Raw genomic sequence first — 26,122 nt, forward strand, 5'->3', positions numbered from 1 at the left:
TTTGCATCCTCTTTCTTCACCACCACCACTTGCTGTGTGGGGTGGGTGGAGTGGGGGTAATGCTTTCTCATGTCTGTAGGTAGAGATACCTGACAAGGGAGGGGGAAATCAGTTTTCTCGTCTTTGTTGTTGCTGCGAAACAAAAGCAGAGCAATGCCAGGGAAATGTTGCATCCAGTCCCTTTTCATTCCATGCATCCACTTGTTCCCCCACCCTACCCTAGCTCCGATCATGAGCAATATTCTTTCCACTTGTCTCCTCCTCCACTCACCCCACAGCTTCTCCCCCCCCCCCGGTGCATTATGGATCGCATTGGCTATTGTGAATCTCGTCTCTCCTTAACGCCTCTCTCTCTCTTTTCTTTGCAATGCCGATTGCTGGTTTGTCACCCTTGGAGAGACAGAGATGGGTGGGGTGGGGGGGACTCCCAGGCTAGTGCTCAGTGCTTTTATTGCAGTTTTACATTCCCTTGTGGGCATCCCCCCTTTTCCATATTTCTTCTGTGTCTCGCCTTGAAACAAAAGGTGAACCTGAAAAAATTAGTAGGCTGCCATTTCTCACGCTTTCCTTGGCAACAGCTCCTAAGATTGTGCACTATTGCAAGAATTGTGCATGCCATTGATCATATAGGGTATCTTGCTTTGTAGCGGTGGGGTACCCTTAATGCTGCTTATTTCTTGCTCTGGTGAATGTAATTGATATAGCAAGTGACATAATAATAATAATAATAATAATAATAATAATAATAATATATTCTATACAGCCATTTGTTCTATTTGTGCCTTGAATGCACACCTGTACTTAATAACACTCCCTTTGCATTTGTATTAAACTCAAACGTACACCAAAAGTACGTAAGAAACTAGATCCAACCGTGTAAGTACACATTGCACTCCCATAAGAAATGACCAGAATCACAATCTACCAGATTTAATGAAACCACCACTTGGATCCAATTGGGCACTTCATTGTCTTACTGCAATATGCTGTATTTCTAAGCCCAGTAATTAAATAACTCAATAATAAGCAGTTCTCACATTATCCAGGTTTCTGGGTGGTCTTCCTTTACTTGATTCTGATTCATGATACAGGTTACATTCATTATGTCATAGGACATGCCCACCTGGACATTGAGAGCTTACTATACCTATTCCTTTGTAATACTAATTTGGCCATTCCCCATCCACATTGTCTAAAGAAAGGTGATGCTTGAATAATGCCAAAATTGTCTTTCTTTGTTTGATCTCTTTTAGTTCAACAACTTGTTGAGTAAACATCTGTTCATTGTGGGCAAATGTGTCAGATTCAGACCCTGTGTAAAGTAAAAGGAAATGAGTATATGTGTGGGGAGGGAAGGGATGCTAATCCCTTTTCTCCACCACACTCATTTTTAACCTTTAAAGTGCTGCCAGGAAATGTGGTCCAAGGAGATTAACCCTCAGTTCTCCACAACTCTGATCTACTCCATTTATGAATATACTGAGAAGTAGTTCGGAAACTGGTACCTACGTAAGGATCAGATGGCACAGAATCATAAATACTCATACCGAAATACGTATGGTTAGAGCACAATCCTATGCATGATTAGATTGAAAAAATGTCCTACAACTCCCAGCATTCCCCACCCAGCCTGACTGGTGAATGCTGGGAGCTGTGGGACTTTCCCCCCATCTAAACATGTATAAGATTGGCCCTCCGTCTTTAAGGTACAGCAGGATTCTTTGTTGTGGCTCCCCTTCTGGAAAACTGTTTGGAGAAGCTTGAGCTACTGAAGAGCTAGCAAAGTATAGCCACATAATGGGCCTGTTCAGATGATATGCTAAGCCATGGTTAGGCTGCTTACCCTTTTGCAGCAAATGGTTAGTGAGCATGTTTAAATGGTGGTTATGTAGCCACCCTGGTTAGGATTGGTTCACACGACACACTAAGCCATAATGTTTAGCTCAAAATGCTTCACCGCCATGGCTTAGCATGTCGTCTGAACAGGATCAGTGATTGCATGCTATAGCAGAGTCATATAATGCCATTGTCATCTCATGCTCAGTTTATGCTTCCCACCCCCTTTCATTCTTTCTCCTTTTTTTCCTAGGGGGATTATTTCCTACTCAACAATCCCAGGAACATGCAGCTTTTATGTTTGCATTATCTCAGTTCACAGAGCCCCCCAAGCTGGCTCCCCAGATCGATATTGTGAATATTAGCGACAGCTTTGAAATGACCTACACCTGTAAGTAGTGGCTATCCACAGGCCAACATTTCTCTCTCTCTCATGCTCTTCTTCTTCTTCTCCCGTCTGATTCATCCATGTTGAGACTGCTGATAAAATAAAAGCTCTCTATCAAAATGATAAGGATTTTTTTTATATAAGATATCCCCCGCCCTAAGTTCATTTTCATGGTTTCTTTACCTAGAGATTTAGGCAACTTTGGGTTTCTTTGGGTTTTCTTTTTCATAGCAGTGTATTCATCTGTCATCAACTGGGGTTTTTTCATAGTGGTTATGGTTCTTCCATGTCCCAAATGTGTGACACATACAGAATGGAAAAGTGGGATGCATGAATTATTCCATTCATTTTTGATAGCTACACCTTAGCCATGCAGTTATCTGAGGTTAGATGTTGATGCAAGCTAGTGATGCAACCAATAATGAAAGCCAGGTGAGAGGAATGAGCTCAAACAGTTATTCTTAGTCTTTTATCTTGAGCAATTAACATGTTTCTTAGACTAAAAATGCACTAGCAGAACCTTTCATAGAAGGCTTTATGGAACATTTCTCCCAAAAAGGGTATGGTGGATAGTTTTGCATGGTGCCAGCAGTGTGGGAGCTAAAGGAATATTTTTCTCGATCAATTATCCAGGATTATGCATAAAAGAAATCAAGGAAATAAAATCTCTACAATTAAAATATTGGAATGCTGCCATATTGTGGTCTTTGCAAATATAGGCTGTAATTCTCAAAGACGAGGACTTGATTTGGTGTTATAAGAATTCTTTTGCTCATGTTTTAAATTAAGGGGAGTCATACAAGGAAGGAACGTAGTCTTTGGTCAGGGCTTATCTGTTGGACCCAGGAATGAACTAGAAGTATAATACCTTTAACCTCTTTTGCAACCTTGTCCCAGACATCTGAGTGAATAATCTCTGGATTCCCATGCATCAGTCAGAGAAGAATCACTATTGTATATATAGTTTTCTTTCTATGTGCATATGGTGGCATGTTATTAATAAAGGACAATGTATGGACAAAATAGTAATATATCCATCTCTGATCCCTGTTGTTCTGTTACTATAGTAATTTCCAAGTGATGGAATTAAATTGTGGTTATAATAGATCGTAGAATACAAGAAACTGAAAGAGTGTGGCGTCAAGGTGAGAAGATGAATCAGAAATGTGGGTCTTGGACAGATATAGTTCTATCAAAGAAAGGGAGATCACACTTATTTCATGGCCAGAGTGAAAGGATTGACTTGCTAGATGCAAACAAATGGAGCCAAATGAATGGCATCAAAACTAGCCAAACACTAGGGGGATATAGTGCCGCTAGAATAGCTGATGAAGATGGGATAATTAGTGACAGAAGTTATGTTGAATATTTTATCTTTGAAAACAAAATTCTGTCTTTCCCTTCCATCCTCCCATTCAAACAGTTCTTGACTTTCTGGACTTAACTAATTTTGCTGATACTTGAGCTTATAATATCATCAATTGTGGTGTCATGGGGTCAGATAATATCACTGTGCGGTGGTGATTTGATGGTTCCTGCCCTCTGAAATATTCCTAAGTGTGCTTAATTAGTCATCATAGATCTGAAATTATGTGCACAATGATAAATTGTGAGCAATCCATCTCCCACTCTAACGCCAGCCCTAAGGGAACAATATTTTTGACTAGCTTTATATTAGAGTTCGGTTTCATGTAGAACATTTGTCTTAGATGGCCCTTGGAAGTTAGATTACAACAGTGGTGGGTGGACATCAGGCTTGTGGGATGCAGTTTGTTTTTTACTAATACCCTTAGACTATCAACCTGTGAAAAGATGTAGAATTCAGGAACACCAAGCCCAGGAATTTGTTTTGTGTATCAGAAATGAATGGAGCTCACAGACAAAAATCCATTTCTGGTAATCCACCATACACACACTCTCTCTCTCTCTCTCTCTCTCTCTCTCTCTCTCACACACACACACAGAGAGAGAGAGAGAGAGAGAGAGAGAGAGAGAGAGAATTCTTCATTTCAGCAGTATAGTTTAGAGTGATAGGATTTACTGGATCTACCAGTTGATCCAGATCCATTTTCCACCCATCCATTTTCCACCCACCCATTCATCAGCTGCATCTATTATCATATTTCTTCTTAAGTTGAAAGCTTCCATCATTGTGTGGGTTGTAGGCAATTTTTGCTTTTAACAGCAAAATGGAGGACTACATTTGTACCTCTTCAATCTAGCTTAAAAGTTGTACTAATCAAGGTCCCCTTCTTCCTTATATTCCTTGCCTATAAGCACTAACAGCAGTGGGGAAGTACATCATAATAATTTCCTTTTGTGCAGTATATAAAAGCCCCGGTTGCTTTGGTGAGTTCTTTCCTTTCATAAAGTGACGTAAATATTGTTCTAGGCAAATAAGCATTGCTTGTTTCTATGGAGATGGAAAACATGTTCTTCATTGTGTTGTTGTTGTTGTTGTTGTTGTTGTTAACATGAATGACCTTCGCCCCCGGATGCCTTGTCAACAATATTTTCAGCTATTCACAAAGCAGGTGGTTGTTCTGAGAAGAATGTTGGCGTGATGTTTCAGAATGGAATTGGCATCATGGGAAAAACATGGCTTCAATGGAAACCCATGTTTCCCTTGTAAGATTAATTTCAGGGCTAGCAAAACTTGCAGTAAAGTATCAGCGAGCAGTGGGAGGAGTTAACCTGATTTCACCTGCCTGTTCTCCCCAGCAAATATAGGGGTATTCCTTCCCCCCCAAGCTGAGCTCTGAAATCAGATGGGAAACTGAGGTGGGAGAAGGACAGCCTGACAGGAGCATGTATAAAACAGAATCAGCTAGGGGGATTAGGCCCCCTTCCCTCCATCCTGGTCTCCAATCTTCCCCAAATGTGCTTCCATGCGCTTCAAGAAGTGGGGAGCAGTGATGAGCTTGGAACCAAACAATTACTGAATGAAACTTCTTCATGTTAATTGCCAGAGGCATGTTGCACTATTATGCAAGGATCTGTTCCATGCATAAATGGTTAATAACCTTATGATGGTAGCTAGTAAGCGTTACTCTAAATTAGGGATGGGTGAGAATATTGTTTCCATTCATTTTTTATTAGACTTTACCAACATTTGCAAATGTCTTCATATGGAATGAAAAGAACTTGAGATTTTTTAAAAATAATAATAATAATTGTGGCAGAATTCAAAACTGATAGATTTGTCGATCCAGTCCCAGGACTTTCCGTGGCTCGCTCTAAAAAGTCTGGCTTTGAAACCCTGTATATTCAACCATTTTAGTTCAGAATTAGGATCGCCAACTCTTTTTTTCCCTTCCTAACAGTCTCCTCATCCTTAACAGCTATATTGGAGGCAGGTACATCATGATCCTCTCTATGATGTAGCTATTGAATATGGCTGGTGCAGATGAGTGTGAATTTTTATTTCAGTTCCTTTTTGATTAGAGCTTACCAGCATTTGCCAAGTTCATATTCAGGAGAGGAAAAACCTGAGGCTTTCAAAAACTGAAAGCAGGCAAAAGCAAAACTGACAGGTTCGCCCGTCGCTACTGTAAATGAGAAGAGACAACTCGATGACAGCAATCTAAATCAGCCTTCCCCACCTTGGTGGCCTCCAGTTAGGTTAGACTACATGTCCAATTACCCCAGCCAGCATGCTCCATGGATGCATCAACAGGGGATGATGGGAGTTGCAGTACAACTTATTTGCAAGGGAACTAAACTGCGGATCTTCTTTTTAAAAAAAGTTTTCTTGTGTCTCTTGAGACTAATGGCAGTGATATGGGGCGAATTTCCTGTTTGATCTACGGAATTCTCCTGTGAAACTCTGCATTCCTTGCCCACATGTGACTATTTTGCATAGGGCAGGAGTTTAGAAAGAAAGAATGGTGAACTGCACAAGATATCCACTGCCCTCTAGCAAGTAATAATGAAATAGACTTGGGAGTGAGATACAGCAGAACAGATACCCTGTGCTGACAGACCATAAACCAGAAGCAATAACAGGCTGTTGCCTGGTTGCCATGCCATCATCTTTGGTGATATAAAGCAATAATAAACCAGCTATATCTGATGCGTTTAAATCTTGACTGTTTACACAGTGATATTGGCTTCTACCTCATCCAAAATGGGGCTGGCTTCAAATGAAATTGGCTGCAGAAGTCATTGGTCTTTCCCTCAACATTGCAGCAATAGTACCTGTTACATTTAAAAAGTGAACTATCCCAGAGTAAATACAAATATCTAGCCATTTTAGATTTTAGGCATTTATCCCACAACAATGCAGATGTATTAAAGTTTATATGCCAACATATAAATATACATTTATATCCCATCTTTTTCCTTTTGCAAGGAATCCAAGGCAGCTTACATAGTTATCCTCACAACAACCTTGTGAGGTAGGTTAGGCTGACAGTCCGTGATTGACTTAAACTCACTCAGTGAGCTTCATGGCCAAGTGAGGACTAGAACCTGAATCTCCTGAGTCTCAGTCCAATTCCACCACATTGGCTCTCTTATAGTGAATCAAAGAAAATGAATTAAAGGATACCCCTGCAACTGAGGCCAGATCTACACCAAGCAGGATATAACACTTTGAAAGTGGTTTGAAAACTGTATATGGAATGTGTCTTGGGCCCCAACAATTGTCAAGACCATTATAAAGCAGCAGTGTAGATCCTGCCAGTGATTTGTTTTTCAGAGACTATTTGAAGCTACTCTAGAGAAAGCCCTATCATCACCCCCAAAACGTTTTCTAGTTTAATTTTGTAACGAGTCAGGGGAAAAAAAGAAAGCCAAAGAGCTTACTGGGGTGTCTTTCACTTGAGGAATATTAGGAATTCAGCAATGGAAAAGACACTGCATCGTTTGCCAGGCTGTACAGAGATAATCCCCAAACGAATATAATTTAACATGGAAAATGATAAATGAAATTGCAGTGGGGGGACCACCTTAATGGAAAATGGTAGTATGTGAAAATGTAATAAATGTTCCTGTTAGCTTGCAAGATCAGCAGTAGCAGAACCAACTGAATTGCATCAGAATCTATTATCATTCTCTCTATTTCCGACGTTCTGTTGCTTTTGTAACCAAAACGGCACCACCCATGCAGAAGAGGTGTCACTAGTTTTGGTAGAACTCCAATGTTTGCAGAAGTATAAATAAATATTTAGGGAAATAACTAAGGTAGGGGAAAATCCTAACCCCCAAATAAGAACTGAGCGTACTCAGAATCCACAGAATAGCGGCTGAGTGTTGCGGAGAGAATGGAAAACCAGTGGGAATGGAATAGAGTAGCTGGAATCCAGAATAGCAGCACTTCACACTGCAACATTTTGTTGCAGATCCCATTTGTAGAGCATACATTTCATGAAATTGCTAACCAGAAACCTAAATTAGGGGATGTTTTACAGGGTGTTTTTGCTTACATGTGCTCATCCACAAAGCTGTTACCACCAGAAACATTTTCAAGAATAATCTGTCACATAATGTGATGGGTATATGTAATTTTGGTATGTTGTCATCTAACAAAAGGATATATTAACCTCCTACATGGTAACCATTCTATTGACAGAGAGTCTCTAATAGTAAACCCTTGACTTCTCACAAAGAAATCTATGGCAGAGTTTTGTCAGATTTCCAAAGTAGAGAACAACCAATATTTTATCTATGTAAAAATAACATACTCTTCCATTCAACATCCATGATTGTATACTGTACTCCACTTAATAATTACAACTGTGATCTGGAAATGTGTCCACTGTGTCCTGTAACTTCAGGTGATTTATTTTTATTTATTTATTTATTGAATATTTATACTGCCCAACAGCCTAAGCTCTCTGGGCAGTTTACAACTAAAACCATAAAATCCAGTTTAAAACTTTAAAATCACATAAACCCAGAATAAATTACAATCCATGGAAGGCTTGTTTTAAAAGATATGTTTTTAGGAGGCATTTAAAAGTTATTACATTGATGATAGACATGACAGTACTGCTTCATGAATATTATTGTTGTTTGTTGCTGCTGCTGTGTTACTGAATCAACATAGAAAAAGTTAAATAGAGAAATTTAGACAGATGTCATTAGTCAAAAAATGTATTTTTTATGGCTAAGAGATGAGCTGATACTCAATTTTATATAGCATTATTTAGTTTGAAATTTCCAAAGTGCCAGGCATGCATGATAGTGCACTGATCTGCATTAGTAGTTCTGCTCACAACTTAACATCAACCACAGAAATCATATATATATATATATATATATATATATATATGATGTAAGATGAGATGGGTCAGTCTGCATGTGCTTAAAATCTATATAATAAGTATGGGTCAACCAGAATATGGTAGTACTTTCTGCAAAAACAAACAACAAACAAACCTTCCTTCCCCTACGGTAAGTGCCTCTTTTTATGGTGATTTTAAGGAGTGTGGGGGGAGCTTTAGGGACAATATTTTCACTGCACACAGGAGAAACTATTAAGAGACATTCAGGTTGATCAGTGTTGCTAGGAAGAATTAGGTTGATTTTAACACACACACACACACACACACATACCCAAACAGTGCTGAGGCAGCAGCTGATTGGGACTATGATTTGAACACTAGCAAACATATGCAAAAAGGTAAAATACAAACATACGGGGAAAAATTGGGCTCTTTCTCTCACTGAAGCCATTTGCTAGAGAACATAGGGCTTGACTCTAATAGCAAGAAACAATGAGTCAGAATCGGGTCAATGTATAATGTATTCTGGTGCCTGAGTTGTGGTCCTTTGGGAACAGGAAGGTGTTTTCCCAAATATAAACTCAGGTTTCCCCTCCTCTGCCATATACAAGGAAAGAATGTTGTTTCACTCTCTCTTTCTGGCCCACCAATGCAATTTGACATTAGGAAAACTCAATATTTGCTCATATTTGGCACTGTCTATAGAATTAGGAGATCATTTTCTCTAGGTGTAGGGAAAGGAGTACAGCGCTTCTGCATCTTAAAGGGAAAATGGAATTTCATCAGGTGTCATTTGTATGCGTGCAGCACCTGGGGAAATTCCCTCTTCATCACAGCAGTTAAAGCTGCAGGAGCCCTGCCCTCTTGATCAGATACAAAAGAAGACAGGGCTCCTGCAGCTTTAACAGTTGTGATGAAGAGGGAATTTCACCAGGTGATGCATGCATAGAAATGACATCTGATGAAATTCCCTTTTCTATACAGCTGTTAAAGATAGAGGAGCCCTGTCCTCCTTTCCAGATGGTCACCCTATCTAGGTGCAGGCATATGAGAAGTACCTGGGTGGTAGTGGATTTGCAATGTATGCTTTGTTAGGGCATCTGGAGCTAATTGGTCCAGACAGGGGTGTGTGGAACACTTCCCCACAACGTGTTCTGTTACTCCTATTGAAACCTCTTTTGGCTTCAAGTGAAATTCCTCTTAGTCCTTGCAGTAGCCTCACTAAGTTGCCTAAAAATTTCATTTAACGCAAAATTCAGTGGGAATGGTTGCAAATTTAGACATTTAAAATACATGGGCTCTTCCCGCCTTTCAGATTTGATTTTCAGTATTCCTATCCATTTGAAAATGGGCAAGGCCATCCAATCACATAACTACCATGACTACTATGACTAGTACTGGCAAGGCCATCCAGTCTCATTAATTATTATTGCTAGTTGTACTACTACATTTAGTAGTAATAATAAAATAATGTGATTGGATGGCCTTGTCAGTACTTCTACTAGTAGTAGTCACAGTAGTACTACTAGTAGTCATAGTTATACTACTAGTAGTGACTAGCAGCAAAAGCAGAATAAATTTAGTAGTAGTATTTGTAGTGTAATTGGAACAGTTATTTTGCTGCTTTGAAATGTTCCTTTCTTTCCCTATGGATCACACTTGCACCTTGCTTTGGCTCTAAAATTGCCCTGTAGTATCAAGAAGTAACAGGCACACATATTAATATTCAAAATTGCAGATCTAAATTTATTGCAATTAAACCATTATTCTATGTTGAATGAAAGAAAGCTCCTCTGTGGATAAACGTACATTGGTCGCTATTTCTCAGAATGGCACTGCTGTAATTTATTCCACTGGCAATCAATTAAAATGCAGTTTTGTAATTAAACTTCCTTGAGCTCAGTTGTACGATACTATGTAAATTTTTTGTGTTGTGTTTGTTTATCCCAGGAGTGTCATAAAAGCAATTGAAATGCATGTTCCCATATGGTGCAATGCTGCACGCAGTCAGGCCATTGAAGCAGGTGAACTGTGCGCCGGATTTCAGCCATAGATTACTACACTGCACACTTTAAGCACTCAGAGCAATACTTGAATCCAAGCAGCTTCTCTGTTTAATAATCAGGTGAAATGTGGTGTGTGTGTTTTTGCAAAAATAACTATTACTCGTTTATTTGGAATGCCATTTTCAGTCATTAAGTGAAAATTACTGGTTTATCTCCTAATTTTTTTACCTTACTTTATCTAGCTACTTTTATATTGTATTTTTATAATGCTTGCTTTCTGTGCTTTTTTGCTTTTGTTGTGTTTTTATTCTATTTTAAAATTGTATGAGTAGACAATTTGTTTTATAGGTGTCTAATAATTATAATGCCAGTATTGGCAGGGCCGGTGCAAAACCTCCCACTGCCTGAGGTGGGAGGGCACGTCACTGCTGCTGCTGTTGGACATGGGGAGAGGAGCATGAGTTGCCGCTGTGATCATACACTAGTGGGGACGGCTGCCACCGCTACCATGATTCGCCCTATCTCATGGAAGGGCCAGACCTGTGTATTGGTGTCTTATATACCAGCCTTTCCCAACCTGCTGCCCTCCATATGTATTGGACTACAGCTCCCATCACCCCCAACCAGCATGGCCACTGGCCACACTGGCTGAGGATAATAGGACCTGTAGTCCAACAGATATGGAGGGCAGCAGGTTGAGGAAGACTATTATTATAGCCCTATTCTCAGTCATTAATTGAAGTAGTAAATGTAGTGCATAAGTAGGCAAGGTGTCATGCTGAGGAGCCACGCCCCAACATTGTGTGCCCTCAAGCTGCACATCGAGCTGTGTGTGCGAAGGTCTCAATGTGATTGGGAGCCCTAGTGGTGCAGAATTCTGAATCAGAGCGAAGCCTTCCCCCAAAGATATTTAGGCCTCCCCTCTGCAATCCCCTCAACCCAAATGCTTGATAATGGAGCTCCATGGCACATGCAACAGGAGGGCAGGATTACTGGGCATAGCCCTGCCCATGCTTCATATGCTGCGTTTACTATTTAATTTATTTAACATAGAAACCTGCCTTAAGGCAATGCTCTGAGAGACAAAAGGGCTTCATTTCATAGGGACCTTGATTTCCCTCCCATTGTCTTCGGCACAAGCCTGATTCATATGTTGCCCTGTGAGGAGCGTATGCCCCTTTCTAAAGCAGAATGAGTTGTGTAAATGTGTGAGGTGGGAATATCTGCTTATTGGTCTCAGCAGCAGTGGAGGCAGGCATCTCCAATTTCAGTGAGGCTGTGAATCCATTCTATCCAGGGTGCTGAGTCCTAGCCCCAAAATAGGCTCAGCACTTTGGAGAGCTCCTTTGGAGTTCTGGCTGGTTCTCACTCAAACCCAGAATGGAATCACCCCCCCACCGAAATCGAAGCAGGGGGTTGGACTCGATGGCCTTGTAGGCCCCTTCCAACTCTGCTATTCTATGATTCTATGATTCTATGAAGCCACCAGCCTCCACTGCTCAGCAGTGTCCAGTGATTTAAATTTAAGTACTGACGTGAAGGCTGCATACGAAATGGATGCATCGAGTACTGTTTTCCTGATGGAAAGTCAGAGTGCAAATCAAATAAATAAATACATAAATAACATCATCCCTCCTCCTCCTCCTCCTCCTCCTCCTCCTCCTCCTCCTCCTCCTGAGACAGTTTTCAATTAGCCACCAGATCCTCCAATCAGATTTGTTTTTTGTTTTGACCCCTGGTCCTGTCTCCAGCTATGGCTGCCTCAGACCATTCAGAGAATGGAGGAACATGAAAGAATACCTTGAAGAAACAAATTACCTAAGGAGGTTCAAATAAGTCTGAGATCGTTTTTTCGATCAGCATTAGCATGCCAGCATCTTCTCAGCACAACACATCTCAAAAATGATACCACACATTACACACCACAGCAGTCCCCTTTCTGTTTGCTCAGTGTGTCAGTCATTAGTCCTCGGCCATCTTCGTTCGATTTTCCTCCATCCTGCTCTTTAAATGTCATTGCCAATCAATTCCAACAGCAAGATATTTTCCCCTACTAATTTTTCCCACTGTGCCTTTTATCCTGTGTTGTTGAAAACACAGCTCATATAGTCACTTAAAACTTTGCATAAACCAGACCAACAGTTGGACAAAAAGAAGTGGAATACAAAGTGAATTGATCTCTTTGAGAAGAGGGAAGTGAGGAATAAAAGACCCATACAAAATTACCCAGGCTATGCTTTTGATTGCTTTTATTGGTTGGTTGATGCGCAGTAACACCCCCCTTCGCCCACCAAAGACCTACGTCTAAGGTTAGTAAATAATATGTGGCTGATGGTGGGGATCCTCAAGAGGATGAAGAGCATCTTGGCTGTCAGTTAATAACTGAGGTCTTGGGGTTGTAACAGAGGCAGATGCACATCTGTCACAGGATAACAGAGGAAATGCCAGAAGCTGGAACAAGTTCCATGGAACTCAGGTGGAAATCAATATCTGAAGAGCTATGAGACCTTCATGGATTTCATCATCTTCTGTGCAAGACAAAACACAGATAAGGTCTGGTAAGAAAAAAACAGGGATGAGGGTCTTGTAGTGGTGCAAGTTGTGGTCTTGCCTCACAAAACTGCACAGCTGGGGTTTTGCACGTTGCAACCACATCATTGTGGGTAGGGCTGTGCAAATTGCGGATCGGGCCCGCTCCGCCCCACCTCGATCCGCCTAGGATCCGCTCCACTCCGCTGCAGAGCTCCGGCTCCGAATCGGAGCTCCGCAGTGGTGGGGGAGGCGCTAGGTAAGGCCCCCTTCTCTCCCCTTACCTGCGTCCGTCCCATCCCGTCGCCAGCTTCACTAGAGCCCGCGGCTCAACCCGGAACTGTAGGCCCTCGCTTGCGGCTTACAGTTCTGGGTTGAGTTGTGGGCTCTAGTGAAGCCGGCGACAGGCTCCGCCGCCATCGCAGCGTGGATTGCGGTGGCGGCGCCAGCGCCAGGTAAGGCCTCTTCCCTCCTCCTCCCTTACCTGCATCCGTCGTGTTCCAGCAGCAGCTTCACCTGAGGCCGAGGACTCAAACAGGAAGACGAGGCTGCAGCTGCGGCCTGGTCTTCCTGTTTGAGTCCTCGGCCTCAGTTGAAGCAGCCGCCAGAATGCTGATGGATGCAGGTAAGACCCCCCTGCACCTTGCCCTCTTACTTGGCTCTGCCGCCGTCGCCGCACGGGCGGCGGTGGTGGCAGGGCCAGGTAAGGCCTCCCTCCCTCCCCCCCTTACCTGCGTCCATCCCAGACCATCGCCAGCTTCACTAGAGCCCGCTACTCAACCAGGAACTGTAGGCCCCACTTGCGGTCTACAGTTCCGGGTTGAGCCGCGGGCTCTAGTAAAGCCGGCGACGGGCCTCGATGGACCAGGTAAGTCCCTGTCCCCTTACCTGGCTCCGCTGCTGTCGTCGCATGGACTGCGGTGGTGGCAGTGGCACCAGGAAAGGCCCCCCTCCCTGCTCCTCCCTTACCTGCATCCGTCACGTTCCGGCAGCAGCTTCACCTGAGTCTGAGGACTCAAACAGGAAGACCAGGCCACAGCTGCAGCCACCTGGCTCTGCCGCCGGCACTGCAGGAAACCCCCCTCCCTCCTCCCCCTGTTTGAGTCCTCAGGCTCAGTTGAAGCAGCCTCCGAACCGCGGACGGACGCAGTTAAGACCCTCCTCCCCCTTACATGGCTCTGCCGCCATCACTGCACAGGTGGCAGCAGGGCCAGGTAAACCCCCTCCCTCCTCCCCCCTTACCTGTGTCCATCCTGGCCCGTCGCCAGCTTCACTAGAGCCCGCGGCTCAACCCAGAACTGTAGGCCCAGTTCTGGGTTGAGCTGCGGGCTCTAGTGAAGCCGGCAACGGGCCATGATGGACCAGGTAAAACCCCCTCCCCCCATACCTGGCTCTGCCGCCGTCGCGGCACGGGTGGTGGCGGCAGTGGCAGGGCCAAGTAACCCCCCTTACCTTTTTTGTGGAGCTCCAGATCGAGGCGAAGGATCCGCCTTCATCTCGATCCGCTCCGCGACGCTCTGCTGCTCCCCCGATCCTCTTCACCTCCGCATTATGGGGAGGCGAAGCACCCCAATCCGCTTCTGCTTCTCCGATCTGAGGAAAAGCGGAGCACAGCCCTAACTGTGGGTCTTGTATAAACCCACTGTGACCAGAGAGATGGTATATCCCAGGTGGACAACCTTGGCCTAATTTCAAAAGCAATCAGTTCAGACCTCTGGCAAAAAGTGATCTGTCCCTCCTGTGGCAGCTCACTGTGGGGGGGGGAAGAGGGGGGAATGAAGGGGCTGTTAGAAAGAAAGAGGAAAAGGGGGTACAGAAAAGAGGGAAAGGGTGGCAGAGAGAGAGAAAGAGAGAGAGAGAGAGAGAGAGAGAGAGAGAGAAGAGGGTAACAGAAAGAGAGAGAAAAGGAATGGCAGAAGAGAGGAAAAGGGGGTAGCCGGGGGGGGGAGAGACAGAGAGAGAGAGAGAGAGAGAGAGAGAGAGAGAGAAGGGGATGACAGAGAGAGAAAACGGGGTGGCAGAAGAGGTAGAAAAGAGGATGGCTCCACCCAGTTTTGGTTCTGCTCACTGCCAGCATGTGGCCCCCAACAGATTAGCTCTGAGGGAATGTGACAGAAGAAAGGTTCCCCATGCCTGTGGAATATGACCTGATGGAACAAGATTACAGGGCCACAATAAATGCCATCCTACCCATGTCAACTGGAGAAACAGTCTACAGTACCCCCTTATAGTGGTTCAATCCTTTCAGTCTGATTACAGAATTAGCCATTTGAATTGTGTCCCATTGCTGCCCTTTGCTACAGGAGGTTCACACTTTCACCATCAGTCCCAGCTTAAATATTCTCCTGTTCAGTTACACAACTCAGTAATTCAATAACTCAGTATTTAGTCAATTCTGTTTTTGTGCCAATTATGATTGGTTGCTTCTACATGGTGCACTGTAGGCTATTTAATTAGGTGAATTAATTTTAATCAGAACGTGAGCAAGTCAAATGACTGTAACTCAAATAATGACGATCCAACTAATCAAATTCAGGAATAATTAGGGTGAAGATAGACATGCATCCTAAAGTGTGGTGGTAGGGTTTGGATATGCATTCATTATTTTGGAAACAAAAGCCTTTGCTGCAAGAGAGAAGAAGACCTCTGGATTTGAACTTCAAAACACCAAAATATTTTCCAGAAAACACTGGAAGTTGCTTGGTTGATTTGAAGCCCAAATATGACCCTGCCGTGTTTCCAGTGAAGCCATTGGAAGGGCCACAGAGTCAGAGTCCCGATGAGCCTCCAAGCTCCATAACATACCTTCCCACCCACTACTTTCCCCCACTTGCCTTTCTTGTGCCTCCAGTGGCAGCAGCAGCAGTAGATTAAGGGCACAATCTTATTACCATTAGAAAAAAAAAGTCCTACAACTCCCAGCATGCCCTAGCCAGCAATGCCCCAGGCAGCCCAATCAATCAGGGAAGAAGACCTTAGAAAAGAGTCTTTACTGGGTGCCTAAAGCATGCCACAGTTGACACCTCCTGAAGACAGTGAGGGAGAGCGAGGATGCTGGGGGATTACCATTTGACTCCAAGGCCATTGCCTTGTGTTCCCCCCACAGAGCTCTGTCTTGTCCCCATGTTCCTTTACATCTACATGAAACCCCTGGGAGAGAGAGGACATCAGGAGCTTTGGAATGAGGTGCCACCAATAAGCTGTTCAGACCCAAGGTTCACTTGGTGCAAAATATGCACTGGGAGCTTCATTTAATATAAAATGTGGGAGCTGGCTGCTAATTGGTACATGCCATTGGGACCATATAAGACCTGCACTGGTGGCCAATTGCTTTCTGCGATCAATTCAAGGTCTTAGTCCTCAAAGCCCTCAATGGCTTAGGCCCTGGCAATATAAGAGGCCACCTGTCTCACGATGAACCTGCCCAAGCATTAAGTTCTGCAAGAGAGTCCCTTTTGAGGACACCATTACACACAGAGGCCAATTTGTCAGACATGTATGGAAAGGCTTTTTCCTGTGTTACTCCCAAACTATGGAATGCACTCCTTCAGGAGCTATGATTGGCCCCCACTCTCTGGGCCTTTAGAAAGGGTATACAGATGCATCTTTTCAATTTAGCCTTTTTAATGTTATTTAATGGGTAGTTTCTTAATGGTTTAAAGTTTTTAAAGTTCTTGCTTTTATTGTTCTTTTATTGTTGGAAGGTTGCATTGTTTTAAATTGTTGTACACTGCCTTGATGGCTCTGTAGCAAATAAGGTGGAATATTATTATTATTATTATTATTATTATTATTATTATTATTATCATCATCATCATCATCATCATCATCATCATCACCACCACCACCACCACCACCACCACCACCACCACTACCATCATCATTCAAGGCACTGGCATAGGAATAGATAAATCTGCCAAGTTCAATTTCACTGTGTTTCTCATTTTTCTTGCATTTTCATTCCACCCCATTTCTGCATCAGTTTGCAAATTGTTTTTTAAAGTCTGCATACAATTTTATATATATTCTCATAGGAACTTATCAATTTATTTATTTATTTATTTATTACATTTTTATACCGCCCAACAGCCGAAGCTCTCTGGGCGGTTCACAAAAATTAAAACCATAATAAAACAACCAAGAGGTTAAAAGCACAAATACAAAATACAGTATAAAAAGCACAACCAGGATAAAAACCACACAGTTTTTTCAAAACATGCAGTTTCATATATGCACTTTTCTAAATATACATATATATTTTTGCTATTGGTTTCCCCTAATATAATGCAGTTTTGTGCACACATTTCCCGAATATACACATTGGTGTGTGTACTTTTCCCTATTGTGTGCATTTTGGTATGCACTGTCCTTATTATATACATTATTGTGCACATTTTTTTTTTATTTGCAAACTGCATCGTGAAATTTGGGAAGTGCGAGTATCAGCGCATTACAGTTTGTGTATAACTTTGGGAAGTGCAAATTTGGTCAGTGTGAATCTCATGAATGTGAACCCAGTGAATTTTTCACTCATGCTGCTGTATGAATAATAAAAAAAGGGATGGACTGCTTGGCATGATGCCAAATATCTCAAGCATAGAGCACAGTTCCTCCTCAAGTCTATGTTGCAATGCTTCAACACATGTAGCACTCTTACCTATTTGTACGATATTTTATTAAACACAGCCTTTCGGTTTGACAACAATCCTTATAAATCAGAAATAACATAAAGGCCATGTTCAATGAAGTGCTGCACTGCCACCAATTCTGTTCTACAAGTGAGACTCCACCACTTGTGCAACGGAAATGTAATGCTTCCAGAAGCTACCAGCAATAAACAGAAATGCTTGTTTCTGGAATGGGGCAGGTCAGCGGAGCTCACATAAGAGAGCTCCGCTGACCTGTCCAGATCCAGTAATGAGAGTTTCCACTTGTTCCAGAGTGCAAGGGGTGGTTCCCTCTTTTACAATGGAATCAGTGGGAGGGGCCAACAGTGCGAAGGCCCCAACAGATACTGCCCAATGAATATGAACCCCTAGCATAGTTCTTCCTGATGAAATAATCCATATGTTTTCAGGAAATTGTCAATGTATTGTCAATTGTTTTCAATTTTAGCATGTCACCAAAATAGTTCTCCCCCTACCCCAACTCACACTCACACACACACACACACACACACAGAGTGTCTGCCACTGAATATATGAACCATTTTGTGTGAAATATCTCTGCCTCTGTTTGAAAATCAGCTATTATATCAAATGAGTGCTTCATAATAGGCTCTTCTTTTGCATGTGGAGAGTAAATTTTGGCTAGCTTGTCACCCATCCATCAAATTGGCGTTCTTTTTTGAGAGGGAGAGAGAGACAGAGTTTATTTTTATTTTTGTCTAATTATGAAAATGAGGAGCAGCTGTGAGACCTTCATATTGCAAATCATGGAACGTGAGCTCACTTTCTCTGTGCACGACTCATTTATTACCAGGTGGCAGACACCTTGAGCTGTTCCTCTGCACTCTGTTTTGCTAAAAGAGGCTGAAAAGAATGGAAAATAGATTGCTTTTAAGATCCAGCATACAGGGTGACAGTATGTTTGTATCCAGAAGAAGCATTTTCTTAGCACCTGGTTTCCTCTTGCTAAACAAACAGAACTTAGCATGAGTGCACACACCCTGGGGGCACTGAATGACTTCCCGTGGAAGTGCACTGAGGGAGCACCTCTCCCTATACATGCCTGCCTGAGATCTGAGATCTGTGTTGGAGGAGCCCTCCACTGCATCCCACCAATGCGAGACATACATTATGGTGGGATGTGGAAGAGGGCTTTCTCTGTTGTGGCACTCCAGTTGTGGAACGCCCTCCCCTTGGAGGCTCAACTGGCAGCGACGTTGGCTTCATCTTGGCATCAAGTTAGAACATGGCTTTTTATCAAGGCCTTTGAAAGCTAAATTCTCCAAGGTTGCATGTAGTTTTGATTGTTTTTCATTGTTTCTATTGCTTCCAAAAAAAATTATACTGGTTTTAATTTGTTGACAATTTATTATTATTATTATTATTATTATTATTATTATTATTATTATTTATTTATTTATATAGCACCATCAATGCACATGGTGCTGTACAGAGTAAAACAGTAAATAGCAAGGCCCTGCTGCATGATTTTATCTGAACACTGCCCTGAGATCCCAGTGTTATAGGGTGGGATACCAATGTATAAATAAATAAATAAATCTGGGAAATCCTCCCATCCTGATCAAGAAGCCTAGAGACATGCTCCAGAAGAAGCAGAGAACCAGGAACAAGACCAAGACCATAAGGAATAATGCAGAGCCAATAGGTTCAAAGACTTATTGAGTGATTTTGGACCCGTCACCATCACTAAAGCTAACATATCTCACAGGGTTGTGGTGATGATAAAATGTCCAGGGGCGGGGAGCAATTAGGGATGTATGAGAATTTAATTTCAGTTTGCAAATTGCTAAAAAGGACCCGTTCACAACCCCAAAAATGAAAGTAACTTATCAAAATCCACAAATTCCTTCCCAAAAAAATTGAATGTAGGAAAAAGTGAAATTGATTTGTCCATCCTTAATCCAAATTAGGATGAGAGGAGGGGTAGGGGAAAGAAAACAGAAGGATTTCCCATCCTGGCTTATAGTGACACTGTGTAAGGAAACACAGCTATGCTACCTTCACAATCTAACTGTTCTTTCTAATGTTATCCATTAGTGAATGGTACAATTTATACAGCAAAAGAAAGCATATAGAAGGTACCTATATTGGCCCAGAATTAATTCAATAACTTCAGTGTCCAATTGCTGTTTCTATGAGAAAGAGATATAAACTCTAAATAAGAACATGTTTATAGAATAGATGCAGAAAGCTGTGTCGGTCTCTTGCAGCAATGGCAGCACATGCTACAGGGGAGAGGATCCATTTTGGACAGTGATGATCACTGTGATTTGCCATCTGCTCTTCCAAATCCATTACAATGGCAGTGGAAATTCCCCTTGCAATTAACATGGAGATTAATTCCCCTCCATTCTACTGAAAAGACAAGGGAGTGATTTACTTGCCCATTTCAATCTTCATCTTTATCCCCTTACATGGCCCTGGAGGTCTGGCCATATGCCCGGGCCAGCTTGATTGACATGCTGGTCCTTTTGCTGACACACCTGTGAGAATTGCAAGGAATTAAACTGTGGAGAAATGCTGACTTGGGCAAATTGTTTTCTCAGGAGTGGAAATGATCCACACATCATTCCACATAGTAACCCACAATGGATGTTTCTTCTTTCAAAGATGACGTAACACTGCAACTATAGGAAGATGCTTTAAGAGATGGATACATCCAGAGGTTTTCCAATTGGTCTTCCAATTGGAAAAAAACAAGTTCGGTGATCTAAGTATTTATTTCTTACATTTCTATACCACCTGTGGCATTACCCCACAATTCTGTTCCCTTAGGTATGTCTGGTTTGTATATCTAGTGAGTGTAGAATGTTGGACTGAGTGGGTGTAGCTGATGATGCTGTGAAAGGGGGGAAGAGTATAAATGTGGGAGTCTAGAGCTTGAGGAGTTGGTTAATTGGTTGGCAGTTGGGAGTGTCAGTTATGATTGTCAGTGGTGTGAAGAGTGAAAGGAGATAAGATTTTAAGAGACTTAAGATTACTGTTATTATTAAAACTAGTAGATTAAGCAGGTTAACTTGAATTTGAAGTAACTAAGATCTGTTAAACAAAAATAAACATTTTATTTTGTTTTGTTATCTCAAACCACGTGTCTGCTTGGCTTTATCACCTGCTCTACAGTTACTATCGTAAACACCTTATATATAACCTTCAGCTTATTACATACACAGTAAAACCTTTTCAGATTCTAGCTTTTACCCTCTCGTATGAGGGAAAGGTTGTGTTTTACCCTACCCTCAGGTTGTTCAAGTGGTGGCGCTTGGCTTCAAGAGGATATCTGTGCGACAAGGCCTGGTGTGTGAGGCTTGTGTTATGACACCATCTAATAGCTGAAGCTCTCTGGACAGTCCACAACAATAAAAAAAAACCCATAAAATGCAGTATGAGATCCAAGACAAGAAAAATTAAAATATAAAACTACAATTAAAAATGAAGTAAAAAGAAAAAAGAAACAGATTAAAACCTAGCAGTGGTGCAGAGATTCAGAATACAGCAATAGAGCTAAAAGACTAAAATGCCTGGGAAATATGTAAGTATATGAACTGGAGGTATGCCCCGCACATACACACAAAATTTGAATGAAAATATGAGGACAGAATTCAAAGCAGTTCCTTGGAAAAGGACCTGCATGTAGAATCTTTTTCTTTCAATGAACACTTCACCTTTTTTATCTGCATCTTTGCTTTGGGGCATTCCTTGTGGGGTTCCCCTTTTGGTTGGCTTAGCAGTTTCAGGGGGCTGGAGGGTCTACCATGGGAAGGTGGGCACAGAAAAATCCACTTCCACCAGCACAGTTGATCCAGCTTAAACCTGGTTCCAGCCCATTATATTTGGCCATGGGGGCAGGGAGCAGAGGTGACTGTGGTGTTACACCCCACAAGTCAGTTCCCTAATGCATGTCTACATTTGTAAGTCTGGTGTGTTTAGAATGTTGACCTGAGTGGGTGGAGACTGAATGTCTTGGGAGGGGGAAGAGTGATATATAAGGGAATGACTGAGGAGATTGTGAGCTCTCTCTGTGTTAGCTCTGTATGTTTGCTCTTGGTGTGTAGAGTACTTGGGTTCTGGAGAATTTGAGGTTCAGTGTAGAGAGTGGTGTCTTTTGAGGGTGGTGTGCTGATAGTCAGTTGGTATATATTAATCAATACTGATAATAAAGAAAGTTCAAGAGTGAATGTGTGAGAGAAAGGAAAGCATGTATGAGAAGAGTGAAAGGATTGGATGAGAGGTTTTAAAAAGGTGTTTTTTTAACTGTTTTATTATGAAACAAAGCTTGTGAACTTTTAAAATAAAATTTTAATCAGTTTGTTTTAACTACCACAAAAATCCCACATGTCTGTTTGGCAATTATCATCTGCAGTTATTTACATTTAACACCCACTCTGACAATAATTCACCTCAGTACATATAATTCACAGCGCTTTAATTTATTACTGAAATCCTTCCAATTCAACCCCTTTCTCCACATAGTTTGGAAAAAGGCGGTGGTTGTCCCTCGCCTCAGGCTCCTCAAGTGGTGGGGCTTAGCTTGAGCAGGGAGTGTCCGCAGCCAGGCCTGTTGTTCAGAGCCTGTGTCGTGGCAGTGACCACCTGATGGCACACTTGAGAATCAAAAGGCTTCCTGTTTTGTGGCTCTGGAAGCCCGAGGAAAGACATCCAGTATCCCAAGTGGGCTATGGCTGCCAACATCCTGGTCAAAGATGCTTGTAGCTTTTGAGAAAGGAAGATTTACATTATATCCCTCCTACACAGCACCACCACCTCCAAATTGCCCTGCTGATAAATTCATTATTTTCCCCCACTGCTTTTCAGACAAACTCCCATAAGAGTTGTCTTGAAATTGGTCTGGTCTACGATTGAGCTCTAAGTATTATTAGGCATTGATTCAGTTTCGGTTTAGTACATCCGCTCAGGTTAAAGAACTTCCTTTAACCTGGTACTTCAGATCCACATGGTTGCATGGAAAAGATACATGCATTAAAGCCTGGAATGTGTTTAGATACCATAACACCGGGGTTTGCAGCTCTGTATAATTAACTCAATGAGATTGAAAATCCAACTGAGCTCATAGCATCATTTACCTCACCTTTGTGTTTCAAAAAAACACACTAGAGGGCAGCTTGTAGTGTCACTAAAATTCTGTTCTGGGTTCAGGGATTCCAATTAGGGGTAAGGAAGAAATTAGTTTTGGTTTACATTTTAATGTGAAATTATCTCATTTCACACTTCCAAACCAATAAGGGAACTGAAACTCATTTGTCCTTCAAAATTCACTCTTCTTTTGAGTTTTGAATGGAGTTCACCAATCAAAACATACATGCAAAGAGGTGTATACTAGTGAGGATGACATTAAAAATGCACGATATTAGAAAAATTGTTAGCCAAGATGAGTCTAGTAGGCATGATTGCATATACAAATGCCTGTATTGGGATACCTGTACACAAGAATGAGTAAAAAAAAAATATGTCAGCCTTTAAAACTGGTATTCCAAGCAGACTATGGGTGCTATTATCCTGGCCAAAGGTGCTTTAAATTGCCCTTTCAATGGCAATCTTAGCTCGTATCAACCGAGCTGATTTTAAATCAAAGTGCTTGTGAATGCTGTGATCCTTTCCTGAAAGGTCTACCAGGCTTATTTTACAGTCTCCATAAAGAGGCAGTTTGCAAACCATGTCAGATTACACTTGGCCTGCCTGTACTGTATTAAGAGAGAAAATGCCAGCATAAATATGGAAATCACCTTTCAGAAAATGAAAAATCAATATCTTCCAAGCAGCTCGCCTTCAGTGTATTGCAAATTATTGCTTTGTAATAGCCTATTCCTTTGGAGATCATAAACCTTGCTAACTAGATTGCTCTGGGGTTGGGGGAGCTGAAAAAAAAGGGAGAGTGGGCTGATGAGTGACAAAGCCTGTGGGGAGGGGAGGAGGGTAGTTTTTTCTATTCTTGAGTGGTGTCACTTTTAGTATTGGTGGAGAATTTGAGAGTGCTGCTATTTGGAGAGTGAGCTTGACAAGGCTAAGCAGGATACGTCATCCAACTAGCCCTGGTACCACCATAAGAAGTGCATACAGAAAGCTCTCTTGCTCAGATCATCCGAGGTTTCTCAGGTCGGTTGGCAAAGCATTTAAAACATCTCTTTCCTTTTTTAAGAAGACTGTTGCTAACAGAGGCTTTTTAAAGCAAATTTTCCAACTGCACAAATGCTCTGTCAGTCACACACACACAAACACCCTGCACCCCGCCCAAGCCAAACACGACTGGACAGATTATCACCAACACTAGTAGCACCTTAAACATAAAGATTGACTGGGCCATACAGATACCCAGGAAGGATGACAGACCAAGAGTAGTACACCACTGGTTGTCACCTACAGCCCCAATTTAAACCACTGCAACAGACAATCCCCCAACCTGAAGCAGATGCTAACCAGCAATAGTGCACAGGACAGAGAAACAGAGGGACCAGACTATTCAATAGAACCAAGTGCCAACTCTGTCCCCACATCTATTCAGGCAACACTGTCACAGGACCCAACAACATCAGTCACACCATCAAGGGCTCTTTCACCTGCATCCTTACATTATTTGTTTTACATGCCATCCCTGACTTTGTCTATTGTTAAGTTCTTAATAAACACACACACATAACACATGTCTTTTTCCAACACTTTTTTCAACTGCACGTTATCAGATTTCCAACTGCACATTTTAATGACAACTGCACATTTTGTGTCCAACTGCACACTAAAAAAAAATACTAACCTAGAAAAAACCCAAGAGCTTCCAGAATTAGCATAAGCAATAAAAAAGTGTTGCAGCACCTTAAAAATTATTTATTTATTATTGCATATGCTTTTGTGCGTTAGATGAATGCTGCATCTGATGAAGCGCACTGTAATCCTCTCATGCCTATGCCATCATATATTTTGCTAAAATTGAGGGATGTTGCTATTCACTCATTAAACAGAGTGAAGGTGCAATCCTATGGCCACTTGACAATGCTTAGAGGGTGATAGGATTTTCCAATTTCCGGAAACTGAGGTCAGAGCCAGGTGCCCCTCATAGCCGGTGCAATTCTTGCCATGCGCTCATAATCGGAATGTGGCGGTGGAAAAAAGAGGGTGGTCCTGGCAGTGGGGAGGAGAGGACACCATGGAAGCCACTTTAAACAGCTTCCTATGTGCTGCGCAGCCTCTTTCCCCTCCTGCTCTGAAGCTCCCAAGCTAGACAGGCAAAAATGCAAGGTGGCTGGAGCACGGAGGCGAGGGTTTCCTCTGTGCTCCAGCCGCCTTGTGTTGGATAGTCAACTACCTCCACAGGATTCCACCCTGAGTTATAAAATATCCCCATTGTAATAGTAATTATTATTATTTCTGTAAGGTATACTTTTAATTGGAAAAATAAGAAGTTTGGCATGATTAATTTGCTTGCTAATTAGACATGTTTAATGAGATGATTTCTTCATTATTGTCACATACAAAAATAATAGTGCTCAGCCCTTCGGCCTTTCACCTTTAGGTTCTGCAATTAAATCTGGAAGAGAAGAAGTGGTTGCCTGTAACCTTACAAACCCAGACCATGTGTCACACTAATAGTTATATCTGACCCATGTATGTTCCCTCCCACAAACAGTATTTTTAAAATAGATCAGTTTGTGAGGCCATCTGTCAGGTCTGAATTCTAGGATGCTCCTTGAGGAAACACAATTCCCTCCCTGGGCTGAAAGAGGTGATGTTGGACCCCAAGGCTTTTGGTCCTGGAGTACTTCAACAAACGTACATGACAAGGCTGCCTTGTCTGGGGTAGTCCCGCCTCTTCCTCTGGATTGAGGCAGAGAACAACATTGAATACAAAAACATAAAATACGTAAAACTCATTAAAAACATAAAACCAATACATTATTAAAATCCTAAAATCTTTTAAGACATTTTAAAATTTGCCTGGGTAGGCCTGACAACCATGGACCTATCTCAAATTATATTTGAGTTCATGATCTTCATGACAACACATATGGCACTGGATCTAGTCTTCTATACTGGGCTAAGGCACTGGCCTCTAATCATACAATCACACATTTGAACTAGAGTGAGAGGATCTTCTGCTTGATCAGAAATACATACTCTTGCATTTCACTGTCACACCAATGGTGTATAAAGAACTTAGCATGTTTAAGATAGCATTTGCTCAATTCCATATAATGAGATATTTGTTGCTTACAATGGTTAGGGACATCTTAGGCTCTTTCATTATTTCAATGGATTTTTTTTCTGACTTGCTTTCCCAAGTTCTCTCAGGAAGCGGTTCACCTCGATCCAGAACTCCAGACGCAGGTAAGTGGGGGGGAGGGGGTCTAACCTGGCGATGGCGACCCAGTCCGTGCAGCGACGGCAATGGAGCCAAGTAAGGGGGGAGGGGGGAGTTTCGCTTACCTGCCTCTGCCGGCG

The 26,122-nt window shown here is 42.2% G+C and overlaps 1 protein-coding gene across 4 annotated transcripts in view; it reads left to right on the plus strand.

Moving 5' to 3' along the window:
* Positions 1 to 26,122, plus strand: part of GRIA1 (glutamate ionotropic receptor AMPA type subunit 1) — a 233,476-nt gene that overhangs the window by 673 nt on the left and 206,681 nt on the right. For all 4 annotated transcript variants that reach the window (XM_063120901.1, XM_063120902.1, XM_063120900.1 and 1 more), the window contains exon 2: positions 2,090 to 2,227. In XM_063120901.1, coding sequence (XP_062976971.1) covers positions 2,090 to 2,227 — 138 coding nt within the window. The remainder of the gene's footprint in view (positions 1 to 2,089; positions 2,228 to 26,122) is intronic.

Source organism: Elgaria multicarinata, chromosome 3, assembly GCF_023053635.1.
Source record: "Elgaria multicarinata webbii isolate HBS135686 ecotype San Diego chromosome 3, rElgMul1.1.pri, whole genome shotgun sequence".
In the NCBI taxonomy this organism is placed as follows: domain Eukaryota; kingdom Metazoa; phylum Chordata; class Lepidosauria; order Squamata; family Anguidae; genus Elgaria; species Elgaria multicarinata.